Source organism: Netta rufina (genome assembly GCF_964035555.1).
Source record: "Netta rufina genome assembly, chromosome: 28".
Taxonomy (NCBI): Eukaryota; Metazoa; Chordata; class Aves; order Anseriformes; family Anatidae; genus Netta; species Netta rufina.
This window is the reverse complement of record NC_140152.1, coordinates 4,457,987-4,479,111: the sequence shown is the minus strand read 5'-3', so window position 1 is coordinate 4,479,111 and position 21,125 is coordinate 4,457,987. Positions and strand designations below refer to the sequence as shown.

Sequence of the window (21,125 nt, the reverse complement as noted above, 5' to 3'; positions counted from 1 at the left end):
AAACGGCGGCTTCCGGCAGCCTTCGCGCCGCTTCCGGGGTAGGGACGTGGCTGAGGGAGGCGAGATGGCGGCGGGGTCGGGCCCCGGCGGGCAGGGCGGGGAGGCGGACGAGCTGTTCGACGTCAGGAACAGCTTCTACATCGGCGCCTACCAGGCCGCCATTAACGAGGCGCAGCGCGTCAAGGTTGGGGGTGGGCACCGGGGGGCTTCGGGGGGCACCGGGAGGGGTTGGGGGGGGGGGGCCTCGGGGGCCTCAGGCAGGGCCTGGTTTTCACCCAGCGCCCTGTGGGGGCTCGCATGGGGCTGGGATGTGGTTGTGGGGGTCCCCGGGGTGCTGAGGGCCCGGTCCTGGTGTCCTTGGGGTGCTGAGGGCCCTGTTTTGGGTGTCCCCAGGGTGCTAAGGGTGTTTTTCTGTTGTCCTTTCAGCCTTCCAACCCCGAGAAGGAGGTGGAGCGGGACGTGTTCCTCTTCCGAGCCTACATCGCCCAGGTGAGCCTCCTGTGCTGTGCTGGCAGCAGCGGGATCTGACCAGAGGTTGGGGTGGTTGTGAGCCCTGTGAGCTCGGCCTCACGCACCTCGTGAGTCCTTCTGCGCTGAAATGTTGTGTCTTCTCCAGTAGGAACACAATTACAGCTACAACAGGTTGTATGTAGGGTCCTGGTGACTAAATGAGACTTTTAAAAGAGGCAGTTTATTTTAAAATGATGTGTGGGAAACACTCCTCGGTGTGGTTATGGAATTTGGTGGTGTTTGTGGACTACAATGGGAGATGTAAAGTAGAAATTTTCTGTGCTTTTGTTTTATTTCTTGCTATCATTCTAACAAAGGTTTTAGGAAATGAACGGCTACTTTCTGTGTTCTTAAAAATGGACAAATTCTTGGTTCTTGTTTTTTCTCTCTAATAGAGAAAATACGGCGTTGTTCTGGATGAAATTAAAGCCAATGCCAGTCCCGAGCTCCAAGCAGTGCGCATGTTTGCAGAATATCTCTCGAATGAGAGTCAAAGGTAAGTCTGATAACAAGTCGGAAGTGAAACCTTGTCTGGCATAAAATATGTTTCTATGTGGAAAGCTTTGTGTAGCTTGGTATTTATTTGGGGTGGGGTCTCTGTGGTTTTGCAGTGAATCTCAGAAAGGCAGAATTCTGGAGGACCAGGATCTTTTAAAGAAATATTTCTATGTTTTTGTCTGTGCTCCTGCAGGGATGCAATTGTTGCTGATTTGGACAAGAAAATGGCAAAAAGTGTTGATGTAGCAAACACGACTTTCTTGCTGATGGCTGCTTCCATCTATTTCCATGACAAAAATCCTGATGCAGCTCTGCGTACCCTCCATCAAGGGGAAAGCTTGGAATGGTGAGTGTAACTCCATCGCTCATCACTGAGGCGTGTGCTAGCAAAGCTCTCCTTTCTAGGGAGAGTTGTAATAGAAGTCTCTATCTAGAAGGGCTGGCTTGCCTCTAAAAAGCTTTGAAGCCATTGAGAAACCGATGGGAGCTTTGCTTTCCAAGTAGTAAGTGATTTGGTGCACGATATGAAGTCTTATTGCTCCCTTGTGGAACTTAAGAATCTGGTTTATCGATTGGTGAGCATTCGGAACTGCTGAAGCGAGTCCCGTGGCACGGGCAGCGTGTTTCTGAGAGGCAGAAAGGTTCCTGCACAAAGAGCAGGGAGGGGTGAAGCATGCCACTGAGACAAGCACTTTGCTCTTCTTGGTTGCAGCATGGCGATGATGATCCAAATTCTTCTGAAGCTCGACAGGCTCGACCTGGCTCGGTGAGTTTGTGTTCTTTTTGTTTCTGAATTGTCTTCTTGCAGGGCGGGCTTTGATAAGAGAATGTGCTTCTCCCAACCTCCGCCACGGTGCAGCAGAACACCTGCAATGGGCAGTAAAACTTGTGTGTAGGTGTGCTGCAGATGGTTCTTGTTCTTTAAGGTGCAACACCTTTGGAGATAACATAGCTGGGTACAGTTAAAGAGGTGAAACTCAGGGTTTAACCTCACCTACAGCAGAACGTGGTTTGAATCTCTAGGCCTGGGTTTGTCCTTTCATTAAGGAAATAAAAGAGGCCTTTCACAGATTGCTGCAGTGAAATGTTTGTGCCTCGCTACCAACTTACTGTGGCTGTTGTGCCGTTGGGGTGGAAGACCTAAAGAGAGGAGCCTACAGCTTTTTGTTTGAATCTTAAAGAACCACGGAAGATGCCTCGTCTTTCTGTTATGACACTCCTAGTTTTGTACCTGCAGCAAGGAACTGAAGAAGATGCAGGAGCAAGATGAGGACGCGACCCTTACTCAGCTGGCTACTGCCTGGGTCAACCTGGCTATTGTGAGTATCTTCCACAAGGATCCGTAGCCTCCAGTATGTGAGAAACAGCACTGGCACAAGACTCCCTGCTTTGTTCCCGATTCCTGCTCTCTTATGCCATCAGAAAAACGTTCAGTTTGATTTTTTTTTTCTTCCTTCAAGTAGCTATTTTGATGGGTTTTTCATCTGTGCTGCTTGGCTTTCAGCGCACACAGGGAAGAGCTAAACCATGCTCGGATAACTCAAAGCATCCCATTATAAAATGGAATACTGCAGCGTGACTTGCATCCAGACCTTGCAAACAGGCAGAGAATTACCTTTTTCCCCCTATAACTGTCTTTAAGCATGTCTGTGGTCCCACAAATAACAGGACAGTACAAGCTGAACTCGATTCCAGTGCAGTGAGCGTGGTAGAATGAGCTGCTGTAGCTCCCCGTTTGTCTTCAGTTGTGGTTTCATTTTCTGAGCACAGATGTTTGGCACTTCCCACCCGTAGTTCTTCATCTGCCCTCCCATGTAAGCAAACCTGTCTCTGCAGAGCTAGAAACTGGCCTTTCACCTTGTTATTGTTCCACATTAAATCTTATGGTGCCTGCCCCGGCTGGCAAGAAACTTTATTATTATTAAATATTTCAAGTAATCAGCCAAAAATGTGTATTCTCTGGCAGTCCAGATGTCAGGTGCCTGAAACTAAGCAGTCTCCTAAAATTCAGTAAAGCCCCAGGGTGTTTAATAATACTGGTAAGACTTTTTTATTGTTCACTTAGTCTTGTTATGAAATCTTTTGCACATAGCTGTTGCCTTACACCTTGTGTGTGGCTAAATTATCCCTAAGATCTTATTTTCCTCTAGGGAAACTCTTACCTCTAATCAATGGAAGCTGCTGCATCTATATAGAACCCTTCTGAAGCTGGAAGTTTTTGAAAAGCCAGGTGTCTGTACCTGGGTTTAATTATAAAATCTCATTTCATAATCCTTTATTACATCAGGCATCTGAAGTGGTTCTTCAGAAGTGTTATTTCTTTTTCTTTGAATGGAAACCTGGATCGTTTGATCATTTAAGTGGTTCTTAACATTTAATATTTTTGCATTTCTTTCATCTGCACTCTTACGGCGATCTGTTGTTTTAGAGGAGATGATGGGAATGCCAACAGCTGCTGGCGTTGGTTCTTAAGCATTTAATTTTATAACCCTTCAAACTTTGTGGCCTTCAACCACAGCAAGTTCATGCAGCCTTCTTAGCAATACGTCGTAAAACTCTGCTTGTTTGTCTCCTCCCTCTGCAGGGTGGTGAGAAGTTACAAGATGCCTACTACATCTTCCAAGAGATGGCAGATAAATGCTCCCCAACCCTCCTCCTGCTTAACGGACAGGCAGCCTGCTACATGGCTCAGGGCAAGTGGGATGATGCAGAGGGAGTGCTTCAGGAGGCCTTGGACAAGGTACAGCATGCTTTGGCCAGGCAGATCAGCTTGAATCCAAATACCTCTCGCTCACACGGAGTAAAAAAGCAAGGAACATTGCCATTATGCTTCATGAAAATGCCACTAAGTGGCTGCTGTTAATACCTACCTTTCCTTCTACTTTACCTCTTCCAATAAAGTTAGCTACGGGTTTGGCAGAATTTGTTCTTGCAGAGCTGTGCTGGTTGTTATAGTCTCTCACGGTAGAGGTAAGTCACGAAGATCAGGTGATTGTTTTTATTTTCAGGACAGCAGCCATCCTGAAACCTTGATCAACTTTGTTGTCCTGTCACAGCACTTGGGCAAACCACCCGAGGTGAGGCTGATTTTTTTGTACTTGGCGAGCAAATCCGCCTGTGCTGCTGGGGTGGGTTTTATGTTCCTGGTGTGTGTGGTAACTTTTGGGTTCTGCAATTTTGTGTGTTCTCACTTCCATCAGGTCACAAACCGCTACTTGTCACAGCTGAAAGATGCACATAAAAATCATCCCTTCATAAAGGAGTATCAAGCAAAGGTACTGATAACTTCCTAATACAAAACAGGATTTATGATGACTCCTAGTAGTGTTTTATGGGCTGAGTTGGTTGTTTACTGGTTAACATGACCACCATTCTGGGGGGGCAGGTCCATATTATTCCTGGGCTGTCACATCACTTGCCAGCCCTAGTGAGAGGTGTTGGGAAACAGCCAAGTGGTAAACAAAGGGACGTACCTGAAACTTGGTAACATCTGGGAAGATCAGCTTTGAGGTACAGGTTCTTAATCTGGGTTAGAAGTTTGTTACCATCAGACATTTATACAGAGGGACGATCCTTCTGGAAGAGACGGAATTATGGGGGTGAGGCAAGAAGGATAATCGGGAAGGGAAAATGAAATAAACTGGAAAAAATTGATAACTCTAGTCTAGGTGACCTGCTTTTTAAAATTCTTTTTGCCTTAGTAAACTGCAATCGTAGTGTTTTCTTCAGCTCAGAGGCAACACAACTGATAATAAATTTTCGGCAAAGTTCAAGCAGTGTTCATTTTATTCTGCTTCTGTTTTGAAGGAGAACGACTTTGACCGACTAGCCATGCAGTATGCACCCAGTGCATGAGGAGAGGGGAAGGAGCCTGCGAACCTGCTCTGTGGTACCTGGGAAGTGGGGTTGATACACAAAGCCTTTCTGGTAACATGGAAAAATGCCCTCTGCATCTTGGTCTGGCTTAACTCAGTGTGGCAGGGTCTTGTAATCCAGCAAGCCATTGCTGAAGTTGTTTATAACACGTAGCTGCTCAAATTTGGTAGCTGAGAAGCCCATGTTCTGGCTTACTCAGTTCCTGAGCTGTTTAAAATACAGTGCAAATCCAGAGTTGCAACACTGTACCTTAAACATTCCTAATAAAGCCTTTTCTGGATCTGTGCACCCCATACTTCACATTCTGGAATCCAAGTAATTCCAGGAACTGAGCCCTGTTGTAGGTACTGAGGATTTACTTATGGGAAGACTGTCAAGGTTTGTTTTAAGCATCCACCTTCAGCACATGGGCAAACCCCGAGTTACGGCTGTTCGTCCACTCTGACTGATGATTCCTCCATTTAGGTCAGCATCCTCCGGAAGAAGGACGCCCAGCTGTAGGGTTTACTGCTGGTGAGAGGGAAAGCTACCCCAAAATAGAAATAATCCAATTGTAATAAGCTCAGCCCTGACCTTAAGTTGGTAAAATGCAGTAGCTCGTGTCCTGGAGCCAGGAAAGCGTTAGATCTTCCTTTAACATAGCACATCCTGCAGTACATGTGAAAGTGTCCCCAGTCATTCTTAAAAATGTGATGGCTGCTCCACCTGACGTGTCATGGAACATTCCAGATTCAACACCATGCGATTGTGCTTCTGTAGCCTTGGACTCCTGCGTAGCCTTTCAGTGCCCTGCGTGCCGACTGATTGTGTTCTGTTGGATGTGAAGAGCAGATGTCCAAGTGGAACCCTCAGCTGGGACCTCACGAGCTCTAATATTTGAATTATCTTTTGGAAAGTGCTTGGGGAGGGGGAGAAGAGGTTTATACTACACTGTAAATGTGTCTAACTGGCGTTTCCTTTGTGCCCACCTCGGCCTTGGTTGCTCTGAAAGGGCTCATTGTCTCTTCCCTTGGCTTGTTTAGCGAGCAGCTCTTTTCAATGAGGGGTTATTCATGGTCCAGTCTTGAATGAATGTTTCCTTTGTGGAGCTGTCTGAGGGAGATGTGAAAGGGGCTTGTGTGCTCAGGGCAGCCATTACCCACTTGATGGGCCATGATAAATTGACTTAAAAATGTAAACAATAAAAGCAAGTGGCATAGTAGGAGCCAGCGCTGTCAGTGTGAGAATAGGGGAACATGTTGTTCAGCCTTCTGAGAGGGATGAATTTGTGTTTTCTCATAGCTGTCCCAGACCAATTAGAGAAGTTCAAGAAAGCTTGAAAGCGAAATGACTCTCCCAGAATGGCTGTGGGCAGAGCAATGACTTCAAATGGCATAAAGCTCATATTTTTCTTCAAGTTAGAATTCCTCAGCTGAGTTTTCTATTTATAAGTGATTATTTTTTCTCTCTCTAGTAGCAAGGATCCCCCGTCTGCAGTCTAGCTGGTTGTTTAGGTGCATTAGGGCACCACTTACCCTTCCTGGCTCACACTGAACACGGCTGTGCTGCCCTAGTGCATTTGCTCTGCAGTTCCTGTGGTGCCTCAGCAGGAGAGAACATAGGTATCAGCATTTCAGGAGGATTTTCACCTTAAACTTGCATTTCTGAGCAATCCAAAGGGATGACTGTCCGTAACTGTCACTGCACTGCTTTTAAACATACTGATAAGGAAAATCCTCTTCTGTGAACCAGCAACTTGTGTGTGCAAGCTGCCTGCCCTTTGGGGGAGGTGTTCAAGAAGGTCTGTCATAGGGAGTGGCCTTTTTTGGAAGAGTTTGCATTTTTTCAGGTGCATCTTGTTATCCCAGAGCCTTCTCTCTCTCTTAACTACAGCAGGTGCAAAAGTTTAATGGTGGTATGGTGGAAACACCTGCTGGCTTTGTACTGCAGTACTTTGTTGACCTCTGTAAGGAAAGGATAAGTCTTCCTGCTGGTTTTGGGGAGACCTATAGAAAAGAGAGAGGGCTGGAGAAGTGGGGAAAAAAAGCCCTTAAGGAGCGAACATTCAGGATTTTGAACATGGAGGACTGCACAAGCCTGTTGCTGGACATTTCTGAGGCACTGTGGGTAACTTCCAGCTCCCCCAGCGGGTGTACCATGGCACACACAGCTGTTTTCCACTGTCATGTCATTAATTGTCATCTTCGGACACTGAAATACCACCATTTGTCCCCAGATCTCACAATTGGAGTGACTCCAGCCCATTGTCACGGCTCATCCTTCAAGCGTCTTGCTTTTTTTGTGCAAGAAATTCCCCCATCACCTCCTTCAGCACGTCTCGGGGCTGCTTCCCAGGCCCTTAATGAACCAGAGCTCCTCTCCTCCATGCTAATTACCACCGCCCCCAACTCCTGGGGCTCCTCTCCGTGCTAATTACCACCCCCACTAATAACCCAGGGCTCCTCTCCGGCCCCACCAGCGGCTCCTCCCGCAGCAGCCGGGCACCGCAACTCCCCCCCGGGGGGCTGGAAGAAACGAGCGGATCCCGGAGGAGGGGGCCGAGCCTTGCATTGGGGGCGGCTCCTACAGCCCGGTACCGGCGGTGGCGGACAGGGGGGGGCCGTCCCCGACTCCCGGAGCTTGCGCGGTGCCTCTGGGCACCGCTGGGCACGGCGGGGCCATGGGCAAGCAGCGTTGAGCGCCATGCAGCAAACGGAGCCGGTGGCCGAGCCGGTGGCCGAGCCTATGCCCGGGTACGGGCAGCTGCTACGGCTCGGTTATGGCAGCCTGGCCGCAGCCGTGAGGAGCTGCAACGATTGCGGCTGGGAGCTGGCGAGGACGACGTGGGCCGAGAACGCGCACCTGGGTTGGGGCGAGGTGCTGCTCTGCGGGCTCGCTGCCCTCGGCTGGACCGCGCTGCGCCGCGCTGCCGCCCGCCGCCTCTTTCGGGTCGGTCCCCGGAGCGAGGGGTTTGGGGTGGGGGGGCCACCGGGGAAAAAGGGAGGAGGAGGAGGAGAGGGGATGGGGAGGGCACTGGGTAGAGCCGGGGGGATGAAGGAGGGTGGTGGGGGGATCGGTTGGTTTCATTTGGGGTTGCATCCTTGGGGGGAGGGGGGGTGTTTAGGGAGCTCCCAGCCTGGGTTAAATGCTGGGGGTCTGTTGCATGGGGAGTTGATTCTCAGCCTGGGGTTCAATCCCAGGTTCTCTCGCTTGGGGAGCTTGTCCTCCCACCCTAGGGTTAAATCTTGGGGGTCCATTGCATGGGGTGCTTGTCCTCCCAGCCCGGGTTAAATCCTGGGGCCCCCTTGCATATGGAGCTCATCTCACCCTGGGGTTAAATCCTGGGTGTCTGTTTCGTGGAGATTTCATACTCCCACCCTAGGGTTAAATCCCAGGGGTTCATTGCATGGGGAGCTCGTCCTCACACCCTGTGGTTAAAACAGGGGGGGGTCCATTGCATGGGAAGGTCGTCCTCCTGCCCCAGGATGAAATCCTGGGGGTCCATTGCATGGGGAGTTTATTCTCCCATCCTGGGATTAAATCCCAGGTCCCCTTGCTCGGGGAGTTTGTCCTCCCACCCTAGGGTTAAATCCTAGGGGACCCTTTGCACAGGGAGCTCGACCCCCTTCATTTAGGGCTGCCTCCTGGGAGGCTCTCTGTATGGGAAACCTCATCCTCTGTCCCCTGGGGCTGTACGTTGTATGGGGGCTGATTCACGAGAGGTCTCACCCCCATTTTCCCCTATACTCTGGACCAAGCGCCCTCTGCATGGGAGAGCTCTCCCCGTTCCCCAAATAGCGGGGTTGGGGAGGATTTGGGGGTTATTTCTCGCATGCAGCCAGGCCGCACCGGCTGTGCACGGGGGAAGGAGGGGGCCACGTTCCTGCGTGTCATCTGCGGTTTGCATGAAAAAAGTCCTTCCCCGCTTTCCCTCCTGGCGCGACGGCGGCGAGGATGGCGTGGGGATGGCTGTGCTGCAGTGCCGGGCTGACCTTCAAGCGTGGGGGATGCAGGGATGCCTGCAGCCAGCCCTCGCAGCCTCCAAACGGGGTCTGCTGGCTGTTGTCCCCCCTGTTAATACAGCACTGCGTAAGGGATGGAGCGAGCAGGACGTCCCCGAGGGCGAGGAGTAGCCCTCTGTAATTTTTAGCTGTGAAAAGCATCCGTAATGAACCGAGACCTCCCCTTTCCCTCCGATGGCTCGATCCCAGCAGAGGCGATTTCTAATCCACGCTGCCTTCTGAGAAATGTGCTGTGCATGCTGCTAGCCATTCCTCCGGCCTGGGGAGGAATTAAAAGCCGAAGTAATGCAGGTGCCATGCTCTGCAGCTCGTTACTGCGAGGTGACGGAGCACAGGCTGCCCAGAGGGGTTGTGGAGTCTCCTTCGCTGGAGAGCTTCAAACCTGCACATATAAAATCCTGTACAATGTGCTCTGGGTGACTCTGCTTCACCAGATGATGTCTGGAGGTCCCTTCCAACATCATCCATTCTGTGATTTGGGGATTTTGGTGCAAGTCCCCAGCCCTCAAGAGACACAGCCCCAACCGTCCCCTCACCACCCCATGAGCATGGTGGCACATGGCCCTGAGGGAGCTGCTCAGGCACGCATCTTTGTGTCTACATGGGTCGAGCCTGGTTCCCTGGGGAAATCCCTTCCTTCAGAGGCCGTTTCACAGATGACAGGGTGCGAGGAGGCTTTCTTCAATTAGAATATCAAGAGTTAGAGCTTTCCTCTCTGCCCTGCATGCCGCTGAGGCCTGCTGCTGAGGCCTGCCTCTCAAGCAGCTCTGCTTCCACCGCTCTGAGTTGCCTTTGCTTGCCGGTAACGTGAGGTGAAGTTTCACCTCCTGCAAAGCTCCAGTCCCAGTCTGGAGCCGTTTGAAGCTGTTGAAGTGGTTTGTAGGCGAGGTGTGAGGTAAAATGTGCTGGCCTTTGACGTGGGGCTGAGTTTCACCTCGTTGCCTGCACCCCTGTCTGCCTGGGGCTGCTGCTTGGCTGCGTGCTGTGCCTGGGACCACTGGGGTGAAGGAGGCTGGAGGTACCCCTGGGTCTGTCGTAATAAACTTGGAGGCATTTCCTTCATGCTCCAGTCCCTCCTTGTGTCAGGCTCACCTTTACAGAGCGAGAAGTAAGCTGAGTGTGAAAAAACCCCACAAGAGCCCGCTCGGTGCCCTTGGCGGACACTTGGCAGCAGGCGCCATGCTGAGGTGTCGTCCCTCGGAGAAATGGGTCGCGGCTGTAATTGCAGAAGGGCCAGCAGGGCTGAGCAGAGCTGGTTCTTGTGGCTACACCTGCGTGCTGCAGGGATGAGATGCCGAGCGAGCATGCGATACCATCAGTTTCCTCCCAGCAGCCTAGGTGGAGGGGCAGCAGCAGGGAGAGACGGCTCTGTGTGTGTATGTATTTAGTTATTGACTTGCAGCTTTTCTCAGTTTATCCTGCTGGATTTGCGATGGGAAAAGCTGGAGGTTGTTGTGGCTTTTCTCTTAAAACCTCTGGCAGTTTTTAAGGAATTGGTTTGTATTGTGTGGTCCCTGTACGAGCAGCAGTGGAGCGGGTCATTCGGCAGCAGAGCAAACGGCTTCATCTCTGAGGGAAGGGAAAAGCTGGGAAGAGAAAGTAAAACCTTCTTGTTCAGGTTCCCTGGGAGGGAACTTTTATGATCAGGGCCCTTTGCTTCTCGATGGAGGCTCAACGAGCATCCTTTCTCCTTTTGAGTCTCCTCACGTTCCCTGCAAGAACTGAAGCATGGTTATAAAACCGAGCCCGCTCAGCGTCCGGAGAACGCAGCCTTCCTGTGCGTTATTTATAAAGGACAGATCTCGCTGCTTGGATCGTGATTCTCGGCCTCCGAAGAGGAAGTGACTCTCACCACAAGACCTTGAAGCGTAAAGTGCACCGTGCTCAGCTCTGGCTGCGAGCACTCCTCTGCGCAACGCGTGCCTCGGAGCCCTGTACCTCTTCCTGTGCTGTCTGCCCTATTTTATTTTTATCGGTGGGAGCGAAAGGACAGCGGCTGGGCTCCTCGCTCTCATATCGGACCGCAGCTCCGTTTAACCTCCGCCACAAAATCGCATCACCGTTGGGTTGAAGGAGTGGTAGAGGTTGTTCGTGTCACTGGGGGTGTTGGTTAGGATTTGAGAGTGTGTCCTTTTCACCTGTTAAAACTGCTTGGTCTGTGTCTTGCCTTAGACGTGGTTTTCCCGTCATCCTTTGAGCAAAGACAGCTTTTGGCCTGTTGCCTCTTTTTCACAGAATCTTCGCTGGCTGCAAATATGGAAAGGAGTTGTTTTGGTGTAGGAAAGATCCTAAGGAGCTGAGCAAATGCGAATCACCAGATAGGGAGGGGCCCTGCAATCAGTTGTGATGGGGGCACAAAGGGCTGAGAGACGTTTCCTTCCCCTCTGAGCTCTGCCCTGGGAGTCCCGTGGGCTTCTGAGAGCACAAACCTGGATAATACTCAGAGCAGATCTGGTTGTACCAGCTCACAGGAGCTGCTGATCACTTCCACGTATGAAGACCAAGCCAGGCCCAAGTAGATGTTCCCTCCTTCTGAAGCTTCCTCGGTTTGTGCCCTGTCCTGCCGTGGTTGGTGGCTCAGCTCCGTCAACTGCTGAAAGCCACTGTCCTTGGCATGTTCCCTGCGCAGAGTGGCTACAGCCAGACCTGAGGAGTTGGGTTAAAAGACACAACCTGAGCATCTCTGCGTCCCCTCCTGCAGGGCAGCTGAGCCGAGCAGTGCTCCCTGCTGCTGGGATTTGAAGCCCCCGCGAGCAAAATCTGTTCTGAATCAGTTCCCATTCTCTGAATCTGGTGACTGCCACATAGCCCCTCTGTCCCCAACGGCTGCCTGCCTTTTTTCTGCAGTGGGTGAATATTTTCCATTTTTGGCCCAGACGCCAGCCAGCTTGCTGGCTTAGCGGTGGTGAAATTTGGAGGACGTTGCGGCGTCCTCTGGAAGGAAAAGCGTTGTGTGAATTGGAGAATGGCCCTGGGAAACAGGGTTTCTAGGTAAGTGATACAGCCTAGTCCCGGGAAGGATGCGACAGCTGAAAAGCAGCGCTCTGTTATCCCACCCAGTGATTTATGTAACTTTTCTCTATCCTATGCTATTGTCAACTCTTTTTTCCAAACCCCAGAAGTGGGCACGTGAGTAGAGGAGAATTCTCCTCCCCCAAAACCCACCACCCACAGCAAGCTCTGCTGCGAGCAGAGGACACCTCCTGCGCCCCCGGGGAAGGGCAGCCTGCCCGACAGCTCCCCGGCTCGCCCCGCTGCGCTCTGCCCGGCGTTTGAAGCACGAGCCCTGCAAGCTCAAGGGGAGGAAGCCACAACAATGGCTCTTTTCTTCGCCCAGGGACTGAAGCCGCGCTGCTGCGGCGTCTCGGAGCGGGGGCTGCTTCCCCCGTGCTGCTGTGTCAGCGTGCAGCCATGGGGAGGTTTGTCAGCCCCCGCAGCACCCTCTTGGCAGCTGTGGCAGGTCTCGCCGAGCTCTGCTCTTGCTTTGCTCTCCGAGGGGTGAATTTTACTGCTTGCAGAGGAACCGAGGGAGAAGTGCTGTCCGTTGGCTTGTTGCAGTTCTCCTGGTGCATTTTATTACGTGTTTATCCGGGAGGCGTTGTCCCGAGGGTGGAGAAACTGAGGCACTGAGAGCTTCAGTGCCCGGTGTAACAGAGCAACAAGAGCCAGGGGGTGACAGCCCTTGGGCCCACAGCCTTCAGGAGGTTCATTTCTTTAGATCTAGTGAGTGGTGATGTTTTCCTGGGCCTTCTGCAGGCTCCGTGCCCCATCCCCGGTGTGGCTGGGGGTGGCAGCAGGTCTGGGAGCAGCAACCAGGTTGGTACGGAGGGGATACGATCCTTGGGGTCCACCACAGCTCTGAGAACCACGAGTGGGGCTGCTGCCACCACGGAAGGGGCCGTAGCTGGTGGCCGTGGGCAGGTTTTGAATCCAAGCTCTGCTCGCTCATCATTATCATCTGCATTGAGGAGAGGCTGATGTAGAGCTGCCAGCTCCCTGGGCTGAGGATGCTGCGTGCCAGCCGTTCCTTTGTGTCCCCCTGGGAAACTGGCAGTGCCCAGAAAGCAGACGCAGCGCGGCTGGGATCTGGCCAGGTCCTCGTCTCGAGGCTGGGGAGGGGGCAGAGGCGATGGGAGCAGCCTGGGGATCCGATCCCTCCGCAACAAGCTTCGATTCATAGCCCATCGCTGCGAGCCTGCCAGCTTGCTGGCAGGGCTCCTGCCCCGCCGCGAGAGCTGCTCGTGGATTTAAGGGGATGCTCAGCTTTTCCCTAGTGCCTCGGGCTGCGAAAAGGAAGCCAGCACGTGTTTGCTTTTTGCAGGATTTATTTTTTTTTCATTATTTGACACTTCAGCAGTGCTGCAGGCAGCGCCGGTTTCGATTCGGTTTCTCTTTCCAGCTCCCGCAGGTGGTGAGAGGTGGTGCAGAGGGGGCGGCCACGGCCCCCAACCCCGCTCCCAGTTCACCTGCAGGTGAATCACAAGCTGCTGGTGGAGGTTTGCGTGGGGGTCAGGGCGAGGAGGGGAGAAGGAGAGCTTTTACGTGAAGCCCCATCACTTGCCAAGAGCTCCGGGCTCTTCCAGCTCCGCTCTTCCCACCGCAGCGCCGTCACCCGTGGCAACAAGCATCCCTCCCTGCAGCATTGCCATGGGAACGGCAGCCGGAGGCATCTCCCACCCCAAGCATCTCCCACCCCAGGGACGGGGCTTTTTTTTTTTCCCCAGGTTTTGGTGGCACCTCCCCGCGGGCAGCCCCTTGTCCCCCTGCTGCAGGTCTGGGGGATGTTTCTCTCCGACTTTCCCCAGGGTGAGGAGCTCCACAGAGCCAGCTCCGGGTTTGCTGCACTGCTGCGATCTCTGCCAACAGCCCCAGCATCCATAAAATGCAGCTTGGCTTGGTGGCGTGTGCCAGCCCCACAGGTGACAGTCCTTTTCTAAGCTCTCCCCACCTTGAGGTAGAAATGCAGTGTCCTTGCCTCTTAGCAGGGGGGAACTGAGATGCAGAGAAGCAGCTGAATGACTTGGCTCTGGTTTTGAGGCTGGGACTTAGTTTGATGCATCCTAAACCGAGCCCAGCATCCTAAATCCAGCCCCAGCTGAAGAGGCCAGGAGGGGCAGGGGGCTCCCCAGCTCGCTGCCGTCTCAGCGCCTTGAGCTGTCCCCACAGCCGAGCCGCTTCCGTGCTCCCCTTTATGGAGACACAAATAATTCATGCTTTCAGGGCTCGGGACTTTCTGTCTCTGCATTACTCATTCACCCTTCGAGCTTCCTTCTCTTTTTCCTGCCGTGGCTCCTGGTGGAAGAAGCCCTGGCAGCGGCGCGCTCCCGGTCTCACCGTGAGAGCCGTGCTCTGCGTGCCAGCTGCCAGGGGGAGGCCGGAGCTGCCCCTCTGTAGCTGGAGGGGATGTGGGCAGCTTGGCAGAGCGCTGCGGGGCCGGAGCTTCCAGGTCTGAATTTCCCAGCGCTGGTTAGAGCCTAGAACAAAGCCCTTTTGGGCTGGGAGCTGGGAGCTTTGAAAAACCTGACACAGAGAGGGGCTAAAAGCCAGGCCGGCCTCTGCCTGGGGACAGCTGGAGCCTTAATATAGCCTTTGAGCATCGAGGAGCCGAGCACTGGCTGCAGAAAGTGCTGACCTGGGGCAGGCTATGGTTACTTTGCAAGCAGTTTGTTTTCAGCTCCAACTTATCTGGTCCCTCCCGCTGGAGCTCTCTCACCCCGGGGGCCTTGGGGTGTTATCAGCAGCGGCGATCCCCGCGGGACCTTGAGCGAGGCTCCCCGCTGCTGGCCGCTCTGCCGGGGCTGACAGGGCTCTGTCAGTCTGGTGACGAGAAGCAGAAACGGTGCCTGGTGTTGCTCACTTGCCACAGAGAGGGGACGTCAGTCCCTGGAGCTGGGGCTGAGCTTGGGGTGCGCTCAGCGGGCGGCATCGCTCGCGCCTCCTGCAGCAGGCACCCTGTCCAGGACGCAGGGCAGCGTTTGCTGCTCCCTTTAGCTCCGAGAGAGCTGATGCTGTGGTGATGCAAAACACGCTGGGGTTTTGCTTTTGCTGTCGCTGACCTCGTGGCCCAGCTCTCGCTGTTGCAGGGAGCCGCGTGGTGCTCGTGGTCAGAGTGAGAAAGTTTCATTCTTAATCGCGCCAGCAGGCTGCTTGTCCTCCCGTTTGTCTCTTTGGCCATATTTGGGGAGGCTTCGCCTCCTCTTCCTGGGCCCTGGCTGGTAGGAGGGGTGCTGCAAACCCTGGGGAGAAAAAAAACAGCAGGTTTGCAGTGCTGGTCAGCCAGGAGAGCTGCCAGGGATGAGCGTGGGGAGGTGTGAGTGAGCAAGAGGTGCCCCAACCCTCACTGCCTTTAAAATCAGCCTCCTCTGGTGCTGGTTGCCCATGGAGAGGGGTCCTGTGCCGTGCTGGGAAGCAGCAGCAGGAGCCGTGCGTTTGGTTCTCTGCAAGGAGAGCTCACCCAAAGTGCTTCCTCGCTTGAAAGCTTCTTTTCTGGGAGTTGGTGGTGCCATAAAGTTGGTGCGCACGGGGCGGCATCGTTACGGCCTCCTCCTCTGGGCTTCCTGATGCAGATGGGGCTCGGCCTGATTGGGTTTGGTATTGATTCGGTTCTCCAAAAGCCAGCTGTGCTCCTGGAGCGAGGGTGGTGGAGCGGTGCCCAGGCTGGGATGCGTGCTGTGGGCTTCCTCCTCCTCCAGGCTCTGCTTTCGCAGCTTCCCCGCGCGGCCAAGGCTGAGCGAGCGGCTCTCTGGCCTTGCAATTCTCCCTGTGATAGACTTTTTCTAGAGCCTCTTCACCCTCCTGACTCACTCTGCAAAAAAAAAAGCCAGAAAAAATGGGGCTCGTGTCCCTGGTTTTGCCCTGCCTGGTGGTGGAGCCTTGGGGGTTCCCTGAGTTCTGCCTTGGGCTCGCCGGGGTCCCTCTGCCCTGCATGACGACACTTCTCCCCTCTCCTTGCAGCCCTTCGGTGAGTGGTGCAACTTGCAGCCCAAAGATGCTGCCAAGATGCCCGAGAGTGCCTGGAAGCTGCTTTTCTACACGTTATCCTGGTCGTATGGCACCTACCTGCTCTTCTTCACTGACTACCCCTTCTTCTATGACCCTCCGTCTGTCTTTTATGGTACAGTAAGAAGCAGGGAGAAGCGGGTTTGGATGAGGATGTCCAGGCTGTAGGATAGCTGAGCCGAGTGAGGGAATTGGGATTGGTGGGAGCAAAATTCTCCGACTGAACCCCCCCCAGATGGCCTTTTCCATGATGCTGCGAGTGCAGAAAGGGCACAAGAGGCTGCCTCCGTTCGTTACAGAGAGAGTGTCACCTAGTGGCTACTGCAGACAGCAGGGACTGGGATGCCTTCGGCTACGGAGGGGAAAGGATTTGAGCAGTTAAATTAAGAGAGAAGTAAATCAAGGCTTCTGCCCTCAGTCTCGGAGGGGAGCGGGTCATCCTGGCACCAGGATACCCGCGTCCTCCTCCAGCCTTTGCCCCTTTTCCACCAGGGAGGTCCCGAGTGGGAGCTGAGGCCACCTGGGGCAGCTCTGGCTGCTGCTTGCTTTTTGCTCTCTGCTCTCCTGTCTCTCTGTGGCTGACGAAGGCTCCGTGCTCTCAGCTCTGGGCTCACCCGGCCGTCTTTGTCCCTCTTCAGGCTGGAAGAAGGGCATGGACGTGCCCACGGACATCGCCATCGCCTACCTGTTGCAGTGCAGCTTCTACGGGCACTCCATCTACGCCACCGTCTACATGGACACGTGGCGCAAGGACTCGGTCGTCATGCTCCTCCACCACGTCGTCACGCTGACCCTCATCGCCTTCTCCTACGCCTTCAGGTGAGGGATGTGGCTGTGCCACGCAGCCAAGGCCGTGGTTTTTCCGTGTGTCTCGTGGCTATGTCCCAGGAGGACTCTTTCTGGGTCAGGAAGGATTTTTCCCTCCCTACTGCTATCCCTGGCTCCGTGCTCCTCCTCGTGAGCCACCGCACGGTGCCATAGAATTCAGCCTGGGTTATTCTGGTGCGAGGGGTGGTGTGCGGTGGGTGCCCACACCAACTCACTGCCCCCACATCTCCCTCCCTGCCCCGCTCTCCCGCAGGTACCACAACGTGGGCATCCTGGTGCTCTTCCTGCACGACGTCAATGACGTCCAGCTGGAGTTCACCAAGCTCAACGTCTACTTCAAGCACCGGGGGGGTGTCTACCATCGCCTCAACGATGTCATCTCCAACGTCGGCTGCCTCACCTTCAGCGTCAGCTGGTGAGTTTGCCTGCCTGCCCAGCCCCGATCCCGCTTCCAGCCGTGTCCCCACCAGCTTTTGCAGCCCCCCTGGTGCCGCAGGGCACAGCCCTGCTGGGTGTGAGTGCCTGGAAACCAGCCGATCCTATAAACTGTTTGGGAAGAGGTTCCCGCAGAGCCTGACCCCATGCTGGGCTTGGAATCCTTCTGTAGTCACTTTGCCGTCTGTCACCACCCAAGTGCCTGTGAAATCTCGCTTGCAGCATGACAAATGACCCCAGGGGAGGAGGAGCTGTTTCCATTTTCCCACTCCTTTGGTTTTAGCAGCAAGGAGCAAATGTCCCAGATTCCAGGCTCGCTGCTCCTCCTGGGGAAAAGCAGGAGAGGAGGATGAAGAACGGGGATGAGTAAGGCAGGTTGTCACTGCTGATGTGTCCCTTTGTCTCCCTCCTCCTCCCCACAGCTGCTCGGGAAAGCAGGGGCGGCAGCAGGAGCTGTCGATGTGAGGGGGAGGAGAGCGAGGAAGATTTTAGTGATAAAGCCGGGATGCACAGGTCTAAGAAACCCTTCCACTTTTATTCCCCTCCTGTCCCCCATCCAGCTGAGAAAATCTGCCTCTACCCTGAGAGGCAGATCTCCTCTGGTGCCCAGCCTTTTCTGCCCGTGGTAACAGTGCTCTCCCTTCTGTACCTGCCTTTTTGGGGGGCTGTGTGAATTCCTGTCCAGAACCAGGCCTTTAAACCCCAATCAGATCCAGATGGAAGGGAGGCTGTGGCTGGAAGAAGCTGCCTGGGGTCCCCGTGGGCCATTAACCCCCCCCTCTGCTGCTCCCTCTGCCCCACCAGGTTCTGGTTCCGTCTCTACTGGTTCCCCCTCAAGGTCCTCTACGCCACTTGCCACTCCAGCCTCCAGACGGTGCCCAACATTCCCTTCTACTTCTTCTTCAACGCTCTGCTCCTTGTGCTCACCCTGATGAACATCTACTGGTTCCTGGTGAGTCGGGGGAGCTCAGTGACCCTCCGCTGGCTTCTCCCACCTCAGCTGCGGCTGCATAACGCCGGCTGCCTGCCCGGCCCGGGGTATTTGGGGGGCTGCAGGGGTGGGGAAGCACAGGGATTTGGTGGGGAGGAGAGGAGGGAGGCTTGTGTCAGTGCCCTGTGTGCTAGAATTCAGATCTGAATCAGATCTCGCACCCTGCGGATCGAAGGGAAGGAGCAGGGACAGCAATTGGGACTGCCATAGCCCGGGGGGCTCCTTGGCACTGCAGCAGGCTGGAGCTTGATGCAGGTGTGAATCCCCCAGCGTTTCCTGAGGGGTGAAGAGCGTGGGCTTGGAGGGCTCACAGCAACGAGCTCAACCCTGGGCAGGGATGGCTGAAATCTGGTAACGGTACCTGCAGGAGCGCTGCCTCCCACTCCAGGGTTTTGGCCCCTTTTTGGGGCTGAGGACAGCAGAGAAACGCCCAGTTAGTGAGGGCTTCGGTGGGACGGCTGCACCCCGCGTGTCCTGGCTGATGGTGTCTCTCCCTCCACAGTACATCGTCCTCTTCGTGGCCAAGGTGCTGATGGGGCAGATGCAGGAGGTGAACGACGTGCGCGAGTACGACGTGGAGGACAGCAAGAAAACCGCCGTGGCTAAGAAGAAGGAGGGTGGGCTCCAGCTGCCCAGTGCTCTGAAAGAAGGGTGCGTGGGCAGGGGGAGATGCAAACAGCACCCGTGGGTGGAGGGGAAGTTGCCCTGGGGTGTCTTTCAGAGTGTGCTGGAAAACAACAGGGTGCCTTGATGCAGAGTTTAAAAATTGGTGCGGGGAGCAGGAGGAACTTTGTCTCCCTGTGACGTTGAGGTGTGTCAGTCCAGTTTTGTCCCGTGAGTCCTCACCAGACAGGGCTGGCTCTTCACTGAGCAGCATCTGCACCTCGTGCGGTGAGCACGAAGTCTGGCGGGATGCTGGAGCCTGCAGAGCAGGTCTGGCTGACTGGGAACCAGGCCGAAATTGTCTTCGTGAGCCTGTTAAGGCAGGTCTGAGCTCGGCAGCGATTCGTGAAGGTGAGAGAGGGAGAGTGGGTGCTGAGGCTGATTGTCTGCTCTGCTCTCTTTCGCAGGATGCACCTGAAGAACGGACTTGTAAAAGACAAGCGGTTGTAAGAGAAGCGTGGCTGCTGCAGCCTGGGCAGCCTGGCAGGATCTGGGGACTGAGCCAGGGCCCGACACTCAAACCCAGCAAATGAAAGGCACAAGAAGAACTTCATCCCCGATACCCCTGCGTCCCCTGCCTGGAGCTGGGGAAGAGATGCCACTGATGGGAACAGGGCTTGACCCGGTGCTGATGTGCTTTCTGTAGCCAGTACGTGCTGGTTCAGTTGAGAGGCTGTGGCTTTGCTGGTCCAGGTAGGATTTGGAGCTGGCTTTAGGTCCCCTGGTGTTTCTTCTGTCGCTCCATCCCCCAGCTCTTCTCAGCCCCGTTGTGATTTCCCATCTTTATTTTTGGTCCCTTCCAACGACCCTGCCTCAGCAGCACTGCAGGGGCTTCGGACCTAGCATCAAACGAGAGGGAAGCATCCTCTGCTCACTGCCACCACTGTCCCAGGCCAGGGGAGCCCAAAGCCAGCTCTGCTCCAGCTGCCAGCAGGCACTAAGGAAGGGTTTGCAGGGCACCTCTGAGCCTCGCTGACCAGGAGGGGTCCCTAACACGGAGCTGTCCCTGTGCACCTCGAGGCAGTAGCACGCAGCAGTTCCCACGTGCAGGTCTGCCTGGAAACCCAGCCCTAGAGCGTTATTCCAGCCTCCTGCCCTCCAGGATGAGGACCAGGACATCTAAATTGCTCAAAACGCCCCTGTAACTCTTACAGTTCCTTAAAAAGCCAGCCCTGAGCACAGCTCGTGCAGGGTCCCCAATCTCCAGACTCTGGCCCAGCGACGTCTGCCTGCTCGAGTGCAGAACAAAAATTCTCAGCTCCCTGTGGTGGTTTTCCAGGCAGCACCAGCCCCGAGCCTTGCAGGGTCCCCGAGGCCAGGCTGGGCCGCGTGCCTCTTTGCTGGGAAGCCGTCAGGATTTTACTGCCCTCGGTCTGAGCCCGTCCCACTGCTCCCCTCTCGCAGTTCCCGTCCCCGCAGCGCCCTGGGAAGCAGAGCTCCCCCCAACCGGGGACAATAGGCAGGGAAGGGGGATTCAGGGCATCGATTCCAGGGTGGCTAATTGTTGTTTTATTTGTATTTTTTGTTTGTTTGTTTTTTTCTATTTGGTCTCGCAATGATGATTCAACTCCAGGCCCATTGTGTGCGCCTCAGGGAAAGTTCCTCAGTAAACAGAAAGCAAAATGTGACTTTGGCTGGATGGAAACCGTGCCAGGCAGGATCCATCACCTCGCTTGTAATTACCCAGCAGCGTTTCGGAGGGCTGCGTCTCGGTGCTCTGGTTCTGTGGCTGGTTGGCAGGAAGGAGGGAATGAAGGAAATCGAATTTCTTAGCGTCGGCTTGCCCAGGCTTCAGGGTTTAACCGGGTAACTCATCGGGCAGCGTTTTGTGTGTGAGTTTGGTCCGGAGGGTCCCCTGCGTGGGGAGCGGGCGCTGAGCGCTGTGTTCTCGTGGGCGTGTAGGTGTGTGAGGCAGGAGGGGAGAGCTTGAAGACGTGGGGTGCTGGAAGTTGTCAGGCTTTAGAGGGAAGCGTCAGACGCTGCGATTGAAACGCTGATTTGGAGGAGGCAGTGAGAGGAGACCCCGTGTCTCCCCCTGGACCTGTGTCTCCCCCTGGACCCGGGTGGGTTGGCCACCAGTTCTGCCCTTCTCCAGGGCCCTGGAGCGGTGCTCAACGTGCTGGCAGCTTTGTGGAGCCCTTTCCCATCACCAGGGGCTTTGTCGTTGGGCCTCGGTGGTGGGGGAGACGTGGAAGGGGCTGGGAGCAGAGGGAGGAGGGCAGCCGCCCTCCCACCCCGCAGCCTCAAAGGGTTAACAGGCCCCGGGGAGCCTGGAGGGCTCGCTCCCACCCTCTGCCCAATCCTGGGAATCCCTCTGTGCTAAT

The 21,125-nt window shown here is 54.7% G+C and overlaps 2 protein-coding genes across 2 annotated transcripts; both read left to right on the top strand.

Annotated features, from left to right (window-relative positions):
- The first annotated feature begins 39 nt into the window (after positions 1–39).
- On the top strand, positions 40–5,188 carry COPE (COPI coat complex subunit epsilon). Its single transcript, XM_084302912.1, has 10 exons — positions 40–184; positions 427–489; positions 906–1,006; positions 1,202–1,354; positions 1,721–1,774; positions 2,246–2,327; positions 3,593–3,748; positions 4,017–4,085; positions 4,209–4,283; positions 4,816–5,188. Exons 1-10 carry the CDS (start codon positions 65–67, stop codon positions 4,861–4,863), a joined length of 921 nt encoding a protein of 306 aa, XP_084159038.1. The 5' UTR covers positions 40–64; the 3' UTR covers positions 4,864–5,188.
- Positions 5,189–7,536: 2,348 nt separating this feature from the next.
- CERS1 (ceramide synthase 1) lies at positions 7,537–19,340 on the top strand. Its single transcript, XM_084302897.1, has 7 exons — positions 7,537–7,812; positions 15,840–15,999; positions 16,523–16,703; positions 16,966–17,127; positions 17,952–18,099; positions 18,641–18,789; positions 19,209–19,340. Exons 1-7 carry the CDS (start codon positions 7,567–7,569, stop codon positions 19,249–19,251), a joined length of 1,089 nt encoding a protein of 362 aa, XP_084159023.1. The 5' UTR covers positions 7,537–7,566; the 3' UTR covers positions 19,252–19,340.
- Positions 19,341–21,125: the final 1,785 nt, after the last annotated feature.